Source organism: Helicoverpa zea, chromosome 13 (genome assembly GCF_022581195.2).
Source record: "Helicoverpa zea isolate HzStark_Cry1AcR chromosome 13, ilHelZeax1.1, whole genome shotgun sequence".
NCBI lineage: Eukaryota > Metazoa > Arthropoda > Insecta > Lepidoptera > Noctuidae > Helicoverpa > Helicoverpa zea.
This window is the reverse complement of record NC_061464.1, coordinates 3,659,075-3,682,033: the sequence shown is the minus strand read 5'-3', so window position 1 is coordinate 3,682,033 and position 22,959 is coordinate 3,659,075. Positions and strand designations below refer to the sequence as shown.

The window sequence follows — 22,959 nt, the reverse complement described above, 5'->3', positions numbered from 1 at the left end:
GGGCTTAGGGTACAAACAAACATATAACTTTTGCTTCTTTATTAAAATTCATAGTTTGGAAGTATAGTTGTGCCATCTTATAATTAAAGGAATACATATTCTACATTACTATGCCCTTTTTTGGTCGCTGGCAAAAATGCTATTAGGCATGTCCTTCCCGTCGGGGGATGGAGAGAGGTATGTGGGTCTCCCCAGTACAGACGTTCCCTGTATACCCACTAAAAAGACCCAGCAGCACTCCGACCTCGCCTGAGTGAAGGGGTCTGGGAATCTCTGGCGACCATTCCTAGATTACTATGTCTTTAGATTGTTTGTTGCGAGGTCCAATATAAATAAACATATAAACTTTTCACTATATAACATAGATAGAAATAAAAAAAATACGACCTTAAAAATATATTCTCAGTTTGACCGGTGTATATGGACCTATTTTAATGCGGTTTTCTGGTATTTTTTTTATGTTGAATCCTTTTACTGTTTCAAAACAGTTTTCAATTTTTAACTATCATAACATTCTTTACCCTGACCTCCAGTCTTACATTAATCTTTCCTGGTTAATTCTGCATTCATAGGATTGAAGCAAAGGGAAAGATTGAACTAGTGTCGATTGATTGAACGTAAAGTGAAGTATAATAATTTTAGTCGTTCAAGTACTGTTTAGTGACATTTTAGGGTTGTGTTTTGAGTGTATTTTTTAACAAAACAAGCCGCATCATGTTCAAAAAGTAAGTGAAGTTACTTTATTTTAATACATTTTCCCTAAAATACATAAGGTGATCTCAAATAAGGTTGTTTTTCGAAACTAGATGAGGTTAGAATAAAATTTCATTCACTCAGACCTTCACTTCATTCAGTAATGTCAAACGAATGAAATGAACATTCCGCTTCGTCCAATCAATTTGGTACTGTAGAGATGTCACCTACTTTAACGATTACTTGCGATATATTTACGGTTAGCACAGAAATCGATTATAAAAATAACAAACTAATTATTATTTAGATGGGTATGTTTCAGTTACAGCCTATGTTTTATATTGCAATGAATATTAAAGAAAATATACTCACGTAGTCAAATCTTTAATATTTAAACGAACTAAAAAGCCTAAGTACACTTAGTTCAAAGCTATTTTTTACTTCAAAATCTAACATGGTTCAGAATATGAATTTTTGACATTCGCTTGAAACTTTTGCTTAAACTCAAAAATATTACGGAATGGGAATTCAAAATAGGCATGATTATTTTTACGGTTTTTGTTATTGGGACAAGTACAACACTAAAAGCTGTGACGTTGCCGCCGTGGAAGTGTGAAGCATGCGAAATAATCGGAAATGATTATAAGTTGGAAGGAGATACCTATATACATTTCATTTCGTTGCGTTGGAAATAGTGAATGACTGGGTTTTGTTCGTTCATCAGTTCAGTTCTGTGCAGCTGTTCCGATTGTCCTGTGCGTTAGTGATTTTTCGACGATTTTTATAACGCTTAAAATTTTTGTGATCATAGTCGAATGTGAAGTATTTTAATTAACAAATTCCTACTGCGATCGATTTGTAACAACGGATGCAAAGACATCTTGTGCATCGTGAACATTTTCCGTGACGTAACTGGATTGTAACGAATAACTGTCCGTGTGCGACTAACAAAGGTCGTGGCGACTAATGGTTGCCGTTTTTAATGTTTGTGAGTGAATTTTGACGGCGCGATGTGGGAATCTGATTCTGATACGGGATCCCGCAGCGCGTCTTCGGACGGGCTGCGGAGACGCCAAGGATGGGACCCCGAAGCGGAAAGCTTAGCCTCGCAGATGGATGAACTCGACGAAGTACTAGCAGAGGAAGAAGATGGATGTCCTCTACCTTCTACTCCTGAGGATCAACATCTCTTGGACGCGGAAATGGCGGAAGTTTTAAAAGCGGGCGTGCTCTCAGACGAAATAGACTTGGGCGCGTTGGCACACAACGCAGCCGAGCAAGCTGAGGAGTTCGTCCGCAAAGTGTGGGAGGCGTCGTGGAACGTGTGCCACTTCAGACACCTGCCGCGCTGGCTGCAGGACAACGACTATCTGCACAAGGGCCACAGGCCGCCGCTTCCCTCGTTCAGCGCGTGCTTTGCGTCCATATTCCGCATCCACACTGAGACCGGCAACATCTGGACTCATCTACTAGGCTGCGTGGCGTTCATCGGCGTCGCGATCTATTTCCTCTCGCGTCCTTCCATCGAGATACAGATGCAGGAGAAGATGATATTCGGAGTATTCTTCGTGGGTGCCATAGTGTGCCTCGGCTTCTCGTTCGCGTATCACACCCTCTACTGCCATTCGGAGATGGTCGGGAAATTGTTTTCTAAGCTGGATTACTGTGGAATAGCCCTACTTATTATGGGTTCTTTTGTTCCATGGTTGTACTATAGTTTCTACTGCCATTACAGACCAAAAATAATATACTTATCTGTAGTGGTTGTTTTAGGAATACTGTCAATAATAGTGTCCCTTTGGGATAGGTTCTCAGAGCCTCGCTTGCGACCTCTTCGAGCGGGAGTGTTCATGGGTTTTGGTCTGTCAGGCATAGTGCCTGCTATCCACTATGGCATCACAGAAGGCTGGTTCAGCCAAGTGAGCAAAGCATCACTGGGCTGGCTGGTGCTGATGGGCTTGCTGTACATATTAGGAGCTATGTTCTATGCCCTGCGAGTGCCCGAGCGCTGGTTCCCAGGGAAGTGCGACATCTGGTTCCAATCCCACCAAATATTCCATGTACTTGTGATTGTGGCTGCCTTCGTGCACTACCACGGTATCAGTGAACTGGCGTCATACCGTGTGACAGTAGGGGAATGTTCCATGCCTCCATCATCAATTGCATTCTAGCCCCTCCCTATACCAAATGTGATAGTAGACCATAGATAAATTTAAGTAGAAATACAAACATTCGATAGCTTCACTGTATATTTTTTAAACATATAAACTACGAATTTTTGTAAATTTTTTAACAACTCAAAAAATCTATGCTGATGAAAAAACACAAGCAGTATTGTTCATAATTAGTGAGGCTGAAAAGAAAGGGGTCACATTATGGGTAAACTGAAGGGGGTTACTAAATAATAAACATATGTCATAGTTACTGTTTATTTATTTTTAAAATTAGTATTAGTGCATTAGTAGTTATTGTTTTAGTACTTTCTAGTAATGCTATTTGCACCAGGGACTACATTGAAAAAATAAGAAACACCAAGAAAGGTTTTAATTAATATATTTTCTTGATGCTTTGTGAAGATGTTAGAGCGTACTTAATTTGTTCTGTTTACAACTTTCTTGTTTGCACTAAATTGTAAGTCCAGTGTTAGGTAGCATAGACATAGTTTGGACCACATGTATGCCCTTTCATTGTTCTTCCATAGTGTACATAACATTACTTCATACTTTTTCAATACATATTAGGAGATTATTCTTGGCTGTAAATGTGAGTTCATTCTGTCCTCGCACTCCCTAACATTATGATGATCACATTTTATATTTATTTACTTAATTATTTACAACTTCATCAAATAATCATTACAAGTGTTTGTTTCCTATATTGTTTCACAAATTAAACTATCATTTCAGACTTAAAAGACACTTGTGTATGTTGCATTGAATCTCACACCATTAGATGCAGTTTGTAAGCATTTTATTCTGTTTTTAATACATAATTTTATCTATCTAATCATTAGTATGTAAATCAAAATACCTTTCTTAGCTGTTTCATACCAATTTAGCACAAATGAGTACATCATGCAAGTTAATTAAATTGTAATTAGATATTTGTAATGTACAATTGAAAATATTTTTTTATGGTGTACTTGTAAGTGTATTGGTTTTTGTAAGATTTAAGTAACTGCAGTCTGACATTCCATCATTGTTTCGAAATATCTAATGTTTAAATAATTTATTTTCTGATTGTTTTTATTGCACTGTTTGTTTAATATTTTTCCAGGCATTTTCATTTACATTAACTTCCATAACAAATATTCATTCACTGTGGTCTGCAAATAAAATTAATTAAAAGTATATTCTAAATTGTTATTAAGTGTTCATAACTGTAAAGATTTTATGAGACAGAAAATGTAAAAAAAACTAATAAAAAGTATTTGTGATGTATGCAAATGGAGCTCTATTGTCTTGAAAAGTACATTTATATTGATATGTTGGACGGAGAGGCTTAAAAATTATGTAATTAGAAATGTTATGGTAAATATAGAAAATCTCATAAAGATATCGTAAAGACAATGTCTTATACATAATGATAAAGTAAAAGATAAGTTTTGAGGTAATTCTGCTTTCTCCCAGTAAATTAAGCTTTGTTTTTAAAAAAAATACCTGAAGTTCAGTATTTGTCATATCAAAGATCGAAGTCGAAATACTCCGAATTGGGCTGAGTGAAGACAATATTATATTTGCACAGTGTTAATTACTTTAAAATGAAAAACATATATTTGCCCTTTGTAAATTACATTTCTTTTATGTCGGTATTTTCATTTTGCTATGAGATGATTGTTAATATTTTCTGTATTTTCAACAGACCACATAAAGTTCTATTCTTGATCGTAAATTTTGTGTTATTGTCTCTCTGTAGCCTATATTTTGTTAAACATTTTTCTTGAATTGCTAAACTATGCTTTCACTGTTCGTGTGACATTTGTTAATTGTTTTTGGTGGGATTAAAAATTATGCAATAAAATTAAAATAAAACCTAATTTGTGTAGTTTCTTTACGGTAACCATACAATGGTAGTTTGCATCGAACTTGTCCGTTTTCCATAACGTCACGAAGGATTAGTGAGGCGGGCGTCAACGCTGACTTACCTATTAACTATATCGGTGTATTGAACCTAAGTTACATCGCTTCAATACTCACTTAAGTACTTACGTTTTAATTAGGACTGACGAACAATCAATTTCCATGAACTGCTAAAACTGCAAGGCTAATTTTCAGTCTCATTTGACATACGAGTGGATGTTCGATCATCATACGAGTAAAGTTATACTTATTCCTATTTACGGTAGATAACTAGGTAGGTACCAATATCTTAAGACTAGATCACGCAAATTGAGCACCTAAGCCACGACTCATTACCATTTTGTTACCTGATATAGCATAGGCAGGTATTCTTATCTAAGGCTTTATGTAATCTGCCACAGTACCTAACAACTTACCTAGGTAGGTAGGTACCGGCTGGTGCGGTATTCAACCTTGATAATGGAAAATGTCCTAAGGCTTCGTCGCGTTCTTGTAACTCGGATCTTCGCGTTATCGGCTTAGGTACCTTGAATATACTCGTTAATCTTTTTCTAAAGGGAAACTGAAGATTCCTTAACTCATTATAGGAACCCCGCTTGAACTCGGCATCCGGGAAGTCTATTTTAATATTCTGAAATAGAAAAGATTGACGGACAGAAATGGTAGACTGAAGACAGATTTTTATGCTCAGAATCGTAACTGTAAATAGAAAAGCGAGCTGGGTAGGGACAGTCAGCATCAAAAGTCTATGAACACCATCCACATACAAAATACCAAAGCTTTTGTAATTCTCTATCAGTTTATTTTATTCTGTAGATAGGTAAATAGTACCTAACAGATTCTTACTTGCTTGTGATAGATTTTAATGTTCCGGTATTTTATAATTTGGACCAATTGTTTCCATGACCTTATTAGCTGAATGTACCTAATCAGATAGATTGATTAAACAATACCTTATAGGAAGTTAGCTACTTATTGTTTCAAGTTATCAACTCTCAAAATATTACAAAATAAACACTAACAAAACAAACTACTACCTGAGTTAAAGACATGTTTTAACACTCTTCTTTGAAACCTAACGCGATTCTGCGTGACCTTAGTTTGTCCTTTACTTTCTGAAATGTGCCCCTACCCGTCAAGTTCGCCAATATCTGTAGGGTCGTATTATAATAATGGGCCATCAATCAAAGCTTCAATATGAAGGCAGTAAGTAGGTAAGTACCTAAATTATGAAGTCGCGGACTTGATGTCTTTTCGTAGAAAGTAGGAACGACCATCATTTTTCTGCATACCTAGGTACTCAGATACATAATATATGTCGAAAGACGAAAAGGTTCTTCAGCATAATGCAATAGGTCCAATTAAAACTTAAATACTTACCTCTTATATCCTGACTGAGTTGTCCGTCGGTAGCAGTCACCTTTAGGTACATTTGAGTCCTTATTAGGTATGCAGCCTATGCAGGTGCAGCCCCTAAGGTCCCTACGTTTGAATAGGTTGCAAACAATTTACGTAGTAGTTACCTAGCTACGAAAATTATACCTACATTGTTTGACCTTATAAATCATGCAACGACAACTAGACTGAAGAAAGGAAACGATCGTAATACATTTTGAATGGTCCCCTTCTTAAGATTTTCCAAACAATACAGCTGTGGCAAATAAACGGCTTAATAAACTTTTAAGACGTTAAAATAAATCAGAGCCAGATTTGACGGAGAAAGTAATTATGCCGAATTTTAATTAAAGGCTTAAGGACGTAACCAGAATCCAAAAGTTTATCAACAAGGCTGGGGACCTCTTGGAAAAAACTTGAAAGTTTCATGAATGGGCCAGGGAGTCTAATAAGTATTTTCATTAGGTTCAGAGCAAAAACTCTGTTAATTAGGATTTAATTTGGAATATACTGAATATACATATACCTAAACAAATTCTCTGTATTTTCGGCTTTCCTATGAATCACTCTGATAAAACCGATTTTTTCAAAAAAAATATGATTCGGTCTTTTGGTCATATTATTCCGTAAAACGGGCATCATTTCGAAAATAAATGAGTAAGTAGTCGTATCGGCTATGCTATCGAACAATAATATTTTCCAGTGCACAGGATAGTCATAGAATCGCAAGAAATTATAAATATCGATTACCAAGTAGAATTTTGTCCTTGACAGTCGCAAACCATAATGTTAGGCGTGGGTGCGCCAAGGTGATTTAGAACCTTGCCAATACCTAGGTTTCTTTATGGGGCACACCTTGAGAACAGGCTTGGGTCGATATTTTTCGTAAGACGATCATCTGTTACTTAAACACTAAATTGTCTTACTTTCACGGCTCATTAGATACACCCTGGTGAGGATAGTGAAGTCATAGTATAGATGGAGTATAGGGTTGCGCTTTACCCTGTATGTACCCTAAAATCATAATCTGCTTTTGACTTTTCCGAACTATGTTGGGATCGGCTTCCAGTCTAACCGGATGCAGCTAAGTAGTTACCAGTGCTTTACAAGGAGCGACTGTCTATCTGACCTCTCCAACACAGACGGGACCCCTAAAATGGTCTAATAAAAATGTCTGTAAAATATGGGATACCTTTATTATTATGCCATTTCATACCACACCCGAAGTTGCTTTATAGCATAGTTATCTTCATTTTCTGAAAATTTGTAAAATCCCAACGAACCATTAATCAAATTGCAGAGAGGACAAACAAGACCGCCATTGAATTTTACACGAAAACTTATTTCCCTCGTAATAATTAGTTTTAGATTAATGCTGATGTTAATTACACAGTGACAGTATGACAGTATAATTAATTAGTATTCAGCGGTCGATAAGTCCTTAGGTACCGTTTAGTATGTTAATGCCGCTAATGTTCGGAGCAGCACAAAATTTGCTTGATCAGGATTATGCATATTGCTACGGTTCTGGTTTTTCAATTGCAGTTCTCGGCTTTGATAGGTGTTCTTAACTACGTCCTTAGTAGTATAGTACCTCCTTTATGAGAGCAACCGCCATGGCCGATAATTGATCAGGAGGACATCATCATCATCAGTACTTAGTACCTACCAACCTACCCACTGGTACATACATTATGTGTACCAGAGGAAGTAGAAAAGGGAATGTTTTTAGAAATTATTCGCATGACGCATTGTATATTATGTGACAATCCTCTCCTCTCGCTGGACTCCGTTGTGTGTTGTGTGTTGAGTTATAATCAGTTTTGAAAATGTCATATTCATGAGTGCACTTATCCTACCTATCGAGGCAATTAGGTAGACTAAATGTGGCTCTTAAAATACTTTTGGAAATAAACCTAATCCTTTAAGTAATATTGTCCATTAGGATTTTCATGAGATTATAAAATGATAAATGGTAATCCATATTCCGTATAATTTTATTTTTATGAACTGATTAATCTTTGTACCCAAATCCGTCTGTACTTAGTACCTGTGTTAGTTAGTACAGAGTGAATCACGTTGCAGATAACAAGTCATATCCTTATTCGATAAGAGTGGACATATAGATTGTTATCGATAGATTATGTGGAATTACCCACGTATTTTTTATTAAAAAAAATCGTATCGTTGGTGTACTAGGTACGCTACTCACACATAAAAATTGAATGACCTCAGTAGGGTAAGTTCACGATTCATGGCAATAATCCTCCTCATTTTCTTTGCCAAATTACTTTGGATCAAGCATGCTTCATTCCCTTTTTCCGATCGTGCACAAAAAGTTCTTCAAGTTTCATAGAGGGAGAGTAACAACATAAGACAGTTTTACAAATATAAACATTTTATACCTGACCTACATTCCTTGCTCCCCGGAGTGCAACATAAAACTGCTTTATATTCACGCATCGCATCCCCCACTACTTCGGACCCCTGAAGATTAAGCAAACTATACTATGCCAATATCCCTATAAATGAATTAGGTCAAGGAAGATTGTGGTTAGAAGATCCGTCTCACTTTCATCGAGAACCAATTTCGCGTCAGAATCTTGTGGAGAGTTAAACTAGTTTGCATAGCGTCAAATTAAAGCAAAATATTTTTAAACATCCAGTCCTCTGCCGATTATTTACAGTTCGCTGATTTTTGTGAGAAATGGAGCCTCAATTTTCCCAGGGTCGTTTGGTAGTTTACAAATTATCAAGATCGGCAAAATAAGTCCCGTATTACAGCTCTTCTAACGGTCTTACGAAGATATAATTTTGCAAAACTCGATGCAGAAAATGGATCCAATTTGTCCACATACGAAATGTTTTTTTCTTGTTTTCAAAATGTAGATTCATGAGGATTGCTAAAATATTATATTTTTATATAATTATATTACGGCGTAACTTGCCAAATCAAAGTTCTCTCTCATTCATCCATCATACCTCTTTAGCCAGCGACAAAAGATTGCTAAAGTTTAAAACTTCCACTTCGCAAGGACGAGCGAAAATTGTTTTTGAATAATGGCTCATAAATTCTCTTATAGCTAAACTTCTGCTTTGCCAGACTATTAATAAGATCTTAAAGATATCTAGAACTCCCTACATGTAGATATTATCGAGGGCATACATGTCTTTGTTTTTATATGCAAATTCGATGACCTTACATAATTCAGAGTCATGGTCAATATTTTTTGGGCGTGACGGTCTACGGAAAAATGTGTTTTCGCTGAATTTCAGGAGAGCCATCAAAAAGGTTGACCGGGCTATAAAAAAAACGGTAGTAAACAATTTTGTTAATGAGGTTTAGCTCGAGAATACCTAGGTAGATAACAGATAGTCTTATAGTATATTTATAGGTAATCTGACCTATTTGTCTCATACATACACGTGATGTGATTGTCGATAATACTTTATATAGGTACAATTAATACTTTATTAAACCGTAATGCGTCTAATCTTATCGTTTGGAGAAATTCTGAAAACATACACGACGTTGTAAACGCGATATTATTTACATAAGAATGCAGATGTGAATTTTCCCCTGTTATAAAGTAGCTGAAAAGTGGAAATAAGAGGCTTGGAACATACGTAGGTTCTTAATGATTTTTTATTCGGATGTGTGACGCAGTTTCCTCAGGAAGCGCAGGGGAACCCATTACATAACACCCATGCGTAGCGACCCGGACAGGAGACATTGTCTGCGACGCATTTTCGGCAAATAACTGCGTAGATTTAGGCCAGATTTATACGACGCAAGACAAAATTTGCCTAGCCTTTACCCAATTATGTTGGGGTCGGCTTCCAGTCTATTCGGATGCAGCTGAGTGCCAGTGCCAGTGTCCGCTTTTAGCCGAATATTTATGCGACGCAAAACGAGGATAGTTTATACTTATTTGAAAAAAAGATTAATTAAGACTTTATAATCAACTTTAATAATAAATTCTATGACTGAATTTTATCGCAATTCTATTTGCATCAAGTAATCCTTGGCCTTGAAACAAATTAATTACGCTGTAGAATTTGAGCGAATTTTAAGCGATGTTGAATACTTGAAAGTTCTCCTTTCATGCCTTCGTTTTTTATTTGTTGTTCTTATAAGTACTTACCCACCTACTTGCGCATTTACTGTCGCTAATTGCTTTTTGATTGCGCAGTTAGATAATCACTAGGTAATGGTGTCACAAAAATTCACATTAGCTCAGATTACTTAATAGTTACTTGACATTAGTAAAAATACAGACCGAGTCAACGGACTCAAGTTAAATGACATAACATATGTATAACTGTAGTCCAGTCCCCTCTTCCAGTCAATTTCTATTGGGCACTATGAAAACTTGCCATGCGTCCCGGGATAGACAGCCTTCAGCCATTTTTTTAGCACCCTGGGAAACCCTAACGCCATTTTTTTTGCTGTGATCACTCTAAAAGTTTCCTTTTGCCACTGTTCCCGGGGCCAGCGAGAGGATAAATACGACCCTGGTCCTTTCAAAAAAAAGTATGTAGGTATGAAAAAGTTTCTAAGTTATGAAATAGAATGTTCGTCATTATAATAATACTACTGTAAGTTATAAACAGAATAAATAACTGTCAATACTCAACGTCCCATTAAAACTACGTTTGAGGGTGCTTTTCCTTGACGCAACGTAATGAAACTATTGATCAGGACCTATGGTTGACCTTCTCTATCTTATCTAATGCTTTTTGTTATCAAACATTCCCTTGTTTCCTTGGTGGCGACAATTTGAAGTTAATAATGGTCTTAAATTCCACAGAATCAAATCTGATCAATAAATAAATTCCTCATCAATAAAGATTAATAGACAAAAGGGAAAATCGGTTATGTGATTATGTCTTATTAATTCATTGCATCATTCGCTTTTAATTGCAGAACTAATTAAACGATTTATTCTTTTCACGTGACGATAATTAATAATAAGCATAAACACGCATAAATCGGTGAGTGTACCTACTTTTATCTATTGAAATGGCTATAGAGACATATATGACAATAATAATGAAATCTTTTGGATCTTTTTATAATCGTCTGTACCTACATTATGTTCATAGACAAGACCGTCTACCGATTCGATCTACTGTCCTTAAATATCGAAAATATAAAATGTAGGTAATAAACTAATGAACAAACGCAAACTACATCAAATCCGTCACGTTTTCAGCCAGTTATCAGTGTTGTGGTTTTGTTATCAATCACGTGCCTGATGAGTAGGTATTATTGAAAATATTATGTTACAATATCGATTATTATGTTTTTCTGATTGACCATTGATCGATTTGGGCGGAGATTTGATTTGTAGTCTTCAAAAATATTGGATCCTCGGCACGAAGCTATAGAACGCAGACCAAAGAAATAATAAAAAAGAATAATGATCTGAGCCATACAATATGTAGGTAAATAGTTTTTCATGCCGAGATCAAAACGTTCATTGAAATTAGGCTCTTTAAAGTTTCTGTCACGTTAATTATAACAAAATGATATCAACTCATAAACGACAACGATTATTCGATAACGGTTTGAACTTTGAATACGCTTGTTCACAATGTTGCTATCTATCTATCTTTGTAAGAAAACATCTTAATTACCCTTCTGTCTGTATCATAATATCTATAATATAAAAATGAATCGCAAAATGTATTGGTAAGCGCATAACTCAACAACGCCTGGACCAATTTGGCTAATTCTTTTTTTGTTGTGTTTGTTATTATCAGGAGAAGGTTCTTATGAAAAAAAATAGGGTAAAGTAGAGAATTCAGTTGACGGGAGCGAAGCCGCGGGCAAAAGCTAGTTCATAATAAAAACACGAAATGCTCATTTTGGTTTTGGTTACCGTTCCCGAGTTGACCCACTGACCTAAAAAAAATATTAGCAAAACAAACATTGAGAACAAACTTCAGGGTTCCTTTAAGTCACGTGGTCGGGCAAGCTTCTTCGCCTTTTGCTGATACAAAATTAATAGAGAAATAAATGTCTATCAGAAGTGCCAGCTAGAATGTTATGTGTGGGTACTGGTACGAAAGCTATAAAGTGCCCCGTTATGTCGGTAGTTTGTAATTTTATGCCCACCCGTACTTTCCAGTGGTGATATCGTTTTAGTAAATGTTGTAAAACCTGCTTCGGAAATGGCTGGATGATAAAATGCCTATTGTCCCGTTGAAGAAGCGTGAAAATGTTATGGTTATGGTCTATGGATGTCATAGACTCTATATGGTCTTCACGTACATTGAGTCATTGAGATGAACAGTAGTTCATAAGCATTTCGAGTGGGTTTAGGTATTCGAGTTTCTAGCATATGAACTAGTTTGTCTGGATTTTGGTTCTATTCTGATCTGAGTCAAAGTATTGAAACATCTACTACCTAATCCTTTTCGAACTAAGCGAACAAATGGACAACACATACTTTGCGGTCAGTCACGTGCGTAAACATTTTCAACGAATGGTTTACCGTAAACTATGCTTAGACAAGAGGAAAAATCGAAATCGACTACAAAAGCGAATGTTCATACCGCCTGAAAGAGTAAAGAATCTGAAGAGGGAAGCTATCGATCCTCTGACAAGGCCCTCATAATTCACATTATTGTCAGGAGTGCTCAAACTATCCCGTAGTCCCATATTGATCGATTTGACTTACGAGGCCAAATGTGTGCATAGGTAGGGCATCGTTCTCAATATTCTAACACCTCTATTTTGATTCCTGACGAGATATTTAAGTTCGTAAATCACGAATAAAAGACTTTTCCGTAGAAATCTCTTTATAGTAATCATAAGGGCATTTTCAGAACACAATAAAAATTCAGCGCTGTAGTAAAATATCCGCTCTATGTTAAATTGTTGCTTTTATGTCATAATGCGTAGAAGCGCCCTTTTCACTGCACTTTGAACCGAAACGGAAATAAATAAGAAACGTCATTGATAACAACTTTGTTTTGTTCTAATTAGCCACAACTTGTTTACATCTAATAATATAATAAGTATTTGGTAAATAGAACACCATAAATATTCTATAGAGTCGAGCGCCTTAAGGATGATTTAACGTGTCAATTTGGTAACTCAACTCTGTTTATCAATAAAAAATAGGTCGTCGATAAAGACATACCTAAGATAAGCCGATTATAAAAAAAAATCACGTGTTAGTTGTATGTAACAAATAACAACACATTCATAGTTTTGATTTTGGCATTATAATATTGCTCGCATATCCTTATCGGCTTTAATAATTCAGTATTTCTTAACACATCATTTGATATTCGTTGGTAATATGTATTTCCAGTACCGGATTAAGCATAGGTCAGGCCCCTTAAGTCCAAAAAACTAGCAAATACTCATTACCCAATCTATCGAAACTCAACAGCCATCACAAAAGTCAGTTTAGTAGTGCAGGGAACCCTTAAGGTCTGTATGTGGGTCCCTCGAAGGCGTATCTGTATGCGGGGACCGTAAAAAAATGCAAATCTTGCTATCTAGTCAAAACGTCACTAATTTTCAGTCAGGCTTAGTTCGTAATACATAAATTGACAGTGCAGATGGCATATTTCGTATTGTTAATGAAATTAATTTGTTAACCTCGTTTTAGGTCGCGCAGAACTGGGTTAACATGATAATAGCAATGCTGGTTAAGACAATAGGAGTATGGATGCAGATATACCTTGCTGTATGCATATTATACAGTTGTTTATGCAATCGCTATATGATAGACTAGCTTCCGCGGTTTCTGGTGTCCCGAGGGAACTTCTTCCCGTACCCGGATAAATGTAGCTTTTATGGTATTCCTAGGTATAAGCTACATATTATACTACTTTAAAGTATGTATAATCAAAATCCCCTTTGTAGTTTTTGTGCGATAGAGAAAACATCCGCACATCCATCCATTTTACGTTTGTAGCATCGAACTTGCGATTTCACGGAAACCGCTGAACCTGATAGACGTCAATATGACAGCTTTTATCCTGGTAGGCACATCGAGCCGTTACTTCAGGAAGTGGTTCAAACCTCGTATGCCATGAAAAAAAAACAAATACACATACTGCAGTCCATTTCGTCTCTTTGGATCATGAATTTTTAAATAGCATTTCCTCTGTTAGGTATGTCGGAGGAAAAATAAAATATACATACACGTCATAATGTACTTGGCAACTTTGTTTAGCACTTTTGTAACAATACGGAAATTCTTATCTATTTCCTGCATGTTTTTTCGATATCTCGACCTTCCCAAATTACTGTGTCATCTATGTTTAGGAGATAAACCATTTGGATGTTTTATTTGACCCAATATACAGCATTCCAACGAAGTTTGCGTCAAACAATGTTCCGAAGTGAATTTTTCGGATCGACCCAGATTACTGAAAATATTTATTTTGGTTCCCGACGACAAAGCCGCAAAAATTGATTGACCTCGGGATAATAATTACAAAAGAGCAAACAATAAAACGTTAAAAGCTGGTACCTAATTAATTTGCTAACAAAATTATTATATTTTCTGTTTTTTTTTTTCCTATATCTACTGCTGTGTATGTTTTGTTTGTTAGCTAAGTACATGAAATTCTAGCTATTCCGCAGTTACACCGACATCCCTAACGAACTTTTTTTTTCTGTAAATAGGTACCTACCCAAATTAAAAACTGGCGTATGTCTTTTCTCAGTTTTGTGACTACCTTTATGTACTTACACCAAATTCAAAACGCGATTCAAAATTTTCTGTGGTTTTACCGTACAAGCGTAAAAATGTTTACTGATGTGTCTTTACTCACGTGGAAAATTGCAACAATAAAATTATTAATCGATCAACATTGTATGTACGCAATTTTCGTTAACATTTAATACGGTTATAGAGAAACATGTTTTGATTAAAACTTTTTGGATGGACGCCATACTATACCTGCGTACTTCGAGTCTAATGGCTACTTACGTATTTTAATTTCCAAGACGAATTTAATTGAAATATTTTCCAACTTTCGAAATGACAACAAGAGCCAAAGAGGGGAACATTTTTCATTTGTAATTAAGTACCTACTTGGAATCTCAAACTTACTGTGATTTTAAGGCGTATCCTGAGAACTTGGAATTTATTAGATACTAAACTTCTTGTTATTGACCTGTAATTAAATAAATCCGTTTTGATTGTACTGTTGTTAAGTAAAACATAACTAAACTTTACTTTGATCTGGTATATGATGACCTTTAACCTTTTGCCTTATAAGTTCTTTGTACTTTGTCCTTGAAAGCGTCTTCAGGTCGAGCCTTACATAACAAGAAGGTTCAATAGGTACTTCGATGTGTCCATTTCTTATGTAAAAAGTTTTTTAAGATCCCTTTCTATAAAGTTAAAGTTAAAGGAAATAAAAAGTTTCAAGTATATCGGTCTGTTATATCCTGTTGGAGAGAGAATAAAGAATCATTATCATCATATCAGGCAATTGGCGTTCATTGCTGAACGAAGACCTCACCCATTGAACGCCAACCACCCGGTCATGGGCATCCATCCCCTGGCCATAAATATGACATACTAGCTTTTGCCCGCAACTTCGTTCGCGTGGAATAGTGACTACCAGCAGATTTTTGATTTGACCAATAGATGGCGCTATATGTCCGGAATAATTTTATTTTTATTTTTTTTTTGTAATAAAAACTATCCTATGTCCTTTCTCAAGTTTCAAAGTATGTCTGTACCAAATTTCACACAAATCGGTTCAGTAGTTTAAGCGTGAAGAAAAGACAGAGAGACAGACAGAAAGACAGACAGACAGACAGACAGACAGACAGACAGACAGACAGACAGACAGACAGAGTTACTTTCGCATTTATAATATTAGTTTGGATAAATCCTGCACAAAGTCCTGCAATAACTCCAGTAGGTTGATCAGACTTTCTAGATGATGCTTTTTAGTTGTACAAGTACGCGTATGATGAACAAAGTCAAATAAAATGCCTTTATAGGATATTTTATCTAAATGTCTATACCTAGGCATACCTATAGAGTACGGTCCCATAAACTTACGGCTTATAGAGTAAATGAGTTCTATGGCTTCTCGTCGTTCAATTATTGAACGACGTTCGCGTCACACGAATTACGTATTGAACTTCAATACGTAATTCGTGTGACGCGAACAACCGAATAATTATTTTCATAATGAAATGTAAATTGGAATTCTCTGTTGACGATCCCGTTGTGTTTATTTTGAACCCTCGCTGTCCCTGTGGGCTGAAAAACAAGATTAGAAGGTATATAAAAGACCTTTTGGGTAGCTGTTTTTTCTAAAGTGCATGTTTTCAGGAGTTTAAATAATATCCTTTGTCATTCAGGTTTTATACGAGTATAAGAGAATATTACGAAAGCAAATGTGCATTCTGCATTTTTAATTCTCTATTCCATATTTATTTCTGTAGTGAAAGTTCAAGTATGGAGATAAAACAGGCGATATTCTAAAGAAGTTGGTAGGTACTTTCAATACCTACCTGTTATTCCTTATCATTCCTTAATGATGGCAAAGGTTAACGTATTGCGTTAAGCCAAGAATTTATCTTATAAGAAGCCAACAATTTAGCTTCAAAAGGGGTCGCTGTCAGTCTATATTTAATACATATTGATTGAACCATTAATTTATCATAGAGGTTACACTGCATACCTCGAGTAAATGTTATAGGTATGTAGGTAAGTGGACTTGTTTAAATCTATAATTTTCTAAAAGAAAGTTGTGACCGTTGTGAAAGGTTGAAAACAGGGATATTATACCGTGAAATCATCCACAGAAAGACCTGACATAAGCTCACCAAACCTAGCCTTTTGCAGCTACTTTTTGTTTATTCACATTCATGACTACAACGTGAGAAAACTGTCCAAATATGATCCTACTTTACCCACTTGTAGAGATATAAAATACGCGTCTGCACTTCTATTTTTAAAACTGCCAGCTAGAAGTGGTCGCCACGGTCGCCCACTTAAAGCTTATCTAACCGCAGCAAACAAGTGTGGTGTAAACAGTTATCTCATCTTTGTTTGTGACATAATATTTTAGGTAATTCTACGAGTATTACGGTGACAAATGTGGGTATATGACAATCTTTCAAGCAGACTTCACCTTTGACTGAACAACGCCTTTCAATAAACGTCTAAACGTCGATTAGCCGACTTGTGGATTGCAATGTTCAACACTACAACTAGGTAGATGACGCTTATTATCCAACTGGTTTTTTTTACATTTTAGCCAGGCGACTTCTTTTTTGAGCACCTGAAATTTCAGCTCTGCTCAAATCGCAGCTGGCTGCCTTATGAATATATCAATCCCATCCATCTATATTCTATGTTTGTTTGGCAAACTAAGATTAGCGGGAGTCTTCCCTAAGTTCTCACATCCGAACTAATTCTTCTCTTCATATTATTTAGTCCAGTGATGCTCCAATTATTAAATATATGAAGCCTTCGTATATCAACTTGCATAATAGCATATACTTTCACTTTAGGCCTCGGTCTCGTGTTTGGCACACTTTGAATGTTTACGAAGTCGAACCTTACGCTATGCTGTGTGCCAAATTTCGTTACAACACTCGCTACGCTATCAACATATTGATGTGGTTGCCTCTGTTTTGGAGCAGTTCCATGTCTATGGGGGCGTGGCCCCCTTTTATCGTAGATTCAAAGAGATGAACTGAGTATTCTCAATTCAATTGTAACGTAAATATTGCCTGAAAAGAGTGCAAGATAGACGCAGCGTATGCTTAACTAGTAGTACCTATATTGAACAGTCGGTTGTCCGTGAGACTAGAATAAGTAGGTATTGGTATCACGATCGCTTTCTGTTTTTCTACATTCTCTCTCGAGACTGATCTATTTCCAATCCTAGAGTTTATAGCTCTTTTCACCTGTCTATGTACCTGTGTATTTTTAAGGACGTGAGGAGAGATGTAGAAATAGAGGAAAAGGGATAATTTGCTGAGAATGCGAGCTTCTGACGGACTTTCACGCCAGGATTTCTGAGCCATTTTTTGATACACTGGTAGTCTAACTATAGCTTGAGAAAGGACAGGCTACTTTTTATATAGGTGTGGGGAGCAATGGAACAATTCCCTCGGGTCGCGAGAGGAACCACTCGAAACAGTTAGTAATTTATACTAGGAGGTAATATTGTCTATTGAGTCACATTGAGTCGAGCGAGCCATTATCAGCTATGATGCAATTAGGCCTAAAATAGAACTGTAAAACCTACTGTCGATAAACTTGTCTGTGCACAGTCTAATAATCACTAATGTGATCGTTTCTGACTCATTTACCTATTAAGTGGTTCCAAATAGTTATATTCCACCATCATAGAAAATGTATTGACCTACTAGCATAAATCAAACGCTGCTAAAAACAGGTTATGCAGATGCAAATGTAATTACACTGCAGAACGGTTGCAGCCAATTTCCATTGAAGTTGCTTAGAACTGTAGGTATCCACTTATAAATCTGAAAGTTAGTCACATAACCCAGACTTATAACTCCAGTCTAGCATTCAAAACCTAGATTCGAAAGTCCTTGAACAATGAGAAGAGTCCTAGTGTTAAGAAACTGAACAAGTTATTCCGTTTGCAACTTTAACGCATTGTGTTAGAGTGCATTATGATTGTCCTCTGTTTTCTCCATTTTGTATGACGTCATGACCTGGCTGTCAAGTGCTTAATTGTTTTAATGGCGTTACTCAACAGAGTTCTATTCTTTTGAGGTTATTTGCCATCTACTTGGTTTGATTACACCATGATATAACGAGGGAACTTTCTAGAAATAGTCATACTGTAGGGCTTTCTATTCTTTCATGGAAATAGACTGACAGTCTAACCTTGAAAGTAAATAAAGTATAATCGTTTCTACGAAAATGGAACTTGAATATTTAATACTGAAATGTGTCACGTGTTATCAAGATTATGGCATGCTAACGAATACTTTATTATTATTGTGTTTCACAACGTTACTAATTAACTGTTTTAATATAGGTGATATTTTTCATATTGAAAATTTTGAATTTATGATCAATAAAGGAAAAAATATATAATCTTCAACCTGAGTCTTCAACGCTTGTTTGTTGGAATAGCTACCTGCTGTCTCAGTCTGTTTACAGATATACTTACCCGAGTACCTGAATCTGTATGTTCTGATGTTTCTCTAATTTTGTAGACCTTCGAACCACATTAACAATTTGTATTCCTTTTTATTCGTAGACAGTCGGTTGAGTATTTAGACCTTAATTAAAAATCAATCGATCGACACAGTCATAGTAAGGTAATATTAATTAGAAGTACATAAATTGTTTATTATATTTGGTCCTTACTAAGTTTTCTGTAATGAATGGTAGGAAAATATGTTCAGTAGATACGTAGCCCTGGTTAGAGTACCTATTGACAGTCGGTCAAATGTGTAGAATTTAGATACCTAATACGTAAAATGGAGGTAGATTGCATACATAAAAACTTGAAAGGCGATAATGTTTTATTGCGAAAAGGAAAATATATCGGCTAATTGCTATGCAATGCAATTTCCCGCGGCATGTTTTGTATTGCAACTATGAACTGTTACATTTACCTAACCTATCCTTCAGGAAATCGTGAACCAGTTTTTTTTAAGGCTTGAACAAACTTTTTAAGGTACAACTTTTTAGTTTTTAGAGTAGATTTATCAGTTCGTAGGTAGGTACCCAAGCATCTGTCGACTCAGGCGCTGCTCACAACCACAAATTACAAAATAGTTACTGACTACAGAAGAAGAAGGAAGAAAAATAAATAAACGAGTAGAGTAATAAACACATGTCTTTTTCAGCAGCTAAGATGCGTCAGCGAATTCTCTTCTCTAAGTGGAGATACCAACGGAGCGGTTTGTAGACGGATAAAAATTATGTGCTTTTCCGCGTCCCGCGTCGCCGCCCACATAGATTACGTAGGGTACATAGCAAAGTGTAGTACAGAAGGTCCACTCAGTATTGTTGGAGAAAATATGTTCGTAATAAAATTTAAAAATTCACCTTTCTGATACTTAAATGATGCTTTTTTTAGACCAATTCTATTATTTATTCGAGTCTGTGAAGTTGAAAATAAAAATGCGAATTAATGCTGATGCTCGCGTGTTAAGATGTCCATTGGAAGAGATTTTTGAAGACACATTGTCCATGCGTCATGAACGAAGTTGTTCTTCTGTCTTTGTCCAGTTATTTTGTAAATAAATGTGTGATACAACAGCGGTACTGCGCGTCGCTTCGGATCGATGTATGTAGTTCAAGGTTTTAATAGATCGTGTTTGTATTGTCAGCTAGGCTAGGACTTTCATTAGGACAGCTCTTGTTTTGACGATGAAAGCTAACATTTACTACAATTCTGGAACCTGTAGATGTTTTGTGTCACAAAGCGGGTGAGATATTTGTGTGTGTCGACTCGGCTGCTAGCTAGCGTTCCTGAGTTACCCATGAATGCAAAGACAATGTGCTTCTTTTACACTCACAAATATGTATGGCATACCCTCTCAAGTGACAGAAATCATCTATCACAACACGACAAAGAATCAGCTTCAAATACTCAGAATTATTATCAAGGAAAAAGACAATGAGAAACTCTCAGAGAATTATAAATACTCACACTAATTTGCTTTATAAACATAATTAAGTGTCAACTAATTAGAACAAGGAGGAAATGGTTTGATGTTACTGATGCGAAGAAACCTATGTAGGCAGTAAAAAGGTCGAGAGTTATCCCTACTAATATTATAAATGCGAAAGTAACTCTGTCTGTCTCTTACGCTTTCACGTCTAAACCACTGAACTGATTTTAATAAAATTTGGTACAGTGATAGAGTTGACCTTAGGAAAGAACATAGGATAGTTTTTATCCCAGACTTTTGAAGAATTCTCTTGGAAATGCGATATAACCGAACATGACGCAGGCGAAGTCGCGGGCGGAAGCTTGTGTCTTTATGATTGTATAGGTCTTTGTTAATTGTTGTTTATATCTTGCGTAAGAGTAATGTTAAACATAAGTTATAGGTACCATGCTCGTGTGCGAATAAATACACCATGCAAATGCATCGCGTCGGTGTGCGTGCATAATTGCCGTGGTCGTCATTCACTGTTTCTACTGCGTTGAGTGGAAAATTAATTTTCAACTATTGCATTGTGGGTTTAAAATTTGTGGGTTTGCTCAAATATATCACTTTTGACGGAGTTCTTTAATTTATCTGTTGATTTGCTTATTAGAGATAGAATGTTAACTTTCGCTAAAGTATTGTCTCTAATTCCAATCTCTAGCCCTTTGATTTTAATGTGTATAGGTAGTAAGATATTAATGTTTACGATTTGACCATATAGTGTGATAATGAATAAACAGCCACATAGAATAAGACCAAACACTGCAACAACACTGATCATTGTCACTGCATCCTTGTGTAAAATAATTAAGAAAGAGCAAATCATCATCCTCCTTTATCCCAATGTTTTTGGGGCATGTTTTCTTCTATCATCTCCTTCAAGAATGAGCAAATGCACTGTACAAATAATTTCTCATAAAAGCAACAAAAGTTATACAAAATGCAGCAAAAATGAAATTTGGTTAAGCTTGCATAATTCAACCTCATCATATCATATTGGAATTTCAGCTCCAGAATATTCTTAATCCTAATACCAAAAAATGTTATTCATAACACTGCTACGTAAATGGAAATTACGTGGGTACTACAAAACTTGCTTGCTTATCATGTTTTTTATTGAAAAAGAAAAAATAACCCTCAAAGGTTAACGGTTGAACCCTCTCAAATAACTACGACCCTGACTTCGCCCTTGTGAATTAAAATGACTGGATTCATTCAACTTTGGATATTATATTCAGTAGGTACAGAAAGATAAACAGTTTACTTATTTATGGAATTCCATAAAAAAGTTACATGACATAACAAGAAGGATCAATAAGTAATGTAGTGTTATATTTTATTTTTGTTATGCCTTCACTTTCAGCAGTTTTTATGGCTGGTACAAGACTTAGAGTGAGTTGCACCATTCAACTATAACGATACCCAAATCATAACTAGCTGTGAAATTGCTGCCCGTTGGTCAAATCGGCAATTCGACAACTGGTTCGGTTATGGTTAAATAGAGCAAGTCACTGAAGACACCGTTAGCAACAATAGCAACTAAGCATACAAAGGTAGAAAATACAAAGTATCTAACAAGTATTCCACAGTAACAGCATCTTAAAGAATTTTAAATAAAAACCTGACATCCCTTTCAAACGTTATAGCAGAGAGTGGCAGGTAAACGTCAGAAAGCTTTCCTTAAAGGTATTCGTGTCTTAACTGATAGATGTTGATTTTCTTTGCAACAAAAAACGTTTGGCAATTCACAATTGAAGAATCAGTCCAATCACCAGACAACTGTAATATAATTTGTGAGTTACAGTAATAGCGTTGCGATATTTTCGTTGCATTCGTTTTCATAGTTTCATACATTATTACTGTTCGGCTGCACGCGACGCGAAATTGGTCTGACCGAAATACGCCGTCCGCTAAAACGAAATGAGGTTTCTCGATGTATGTCCCCTTGGCTATGCCTAGTTTTTATAGCTATAGCTTCAGTGATTATCTAGCCTAGAGGCCTAGTAAATTTTCGTCGTCTCATCTACAGGCTTAAAATCAGCACCTGTATAAAAGTATTTCTATTTTTAACTTTGACACCTGTCTTCATTTCATTGTGAGCAGCCCATGGTTCTTATTTACTCTTATATACCAAGAGCA

At 36.0% G+C, this 22,959-nt stretch overlaps 2 protein-coding genes across 3 annotated transcripts in view; both read left to right on the top strand.

Annotated features, from left to right (window-relative positions):
• Positions 1-571: 571 nt before the first annotated feature.
• LOC124635569 (malignant T-cell-amplified sequence 1 homolog) overlaps positions 572-22,959 on the top strand; it is a 31,545-nt gene continuing 9,157 nt past the window's right edge. The window contains exon 1 of one of the 2 annotated variants that reach the window (XM_047171492.1): positions 572-725. In XM_047171492.1, coding sequence (XP_047027448.1) covers positions 715-725 — 11 coding nt within the window. In that variant the 5' untranslated portion in view covers positions 572-714. Of the gene's footprint in view, positions 726-8,377; positions 8,407-22,959 lie in introns of those variants that run through there. The other variant, XM_047171491.1, reaches the window with a different exon arrangement.
• On the top strand, positions 1,383-4,729 carry LOC124635568 (adiponectin receptor protein). The gene has a single exon (XM_047171490.1). It carries the CDS (start codon positions 1,704-1,706, stop codon positions 2,862-2,864), a length of 1,161 nt encoding a protein of 386 aa, XP_047027446.1. The 5' UTR covers positions 1,383-1,703; the 3' UTR covers positions 2,865-4,729.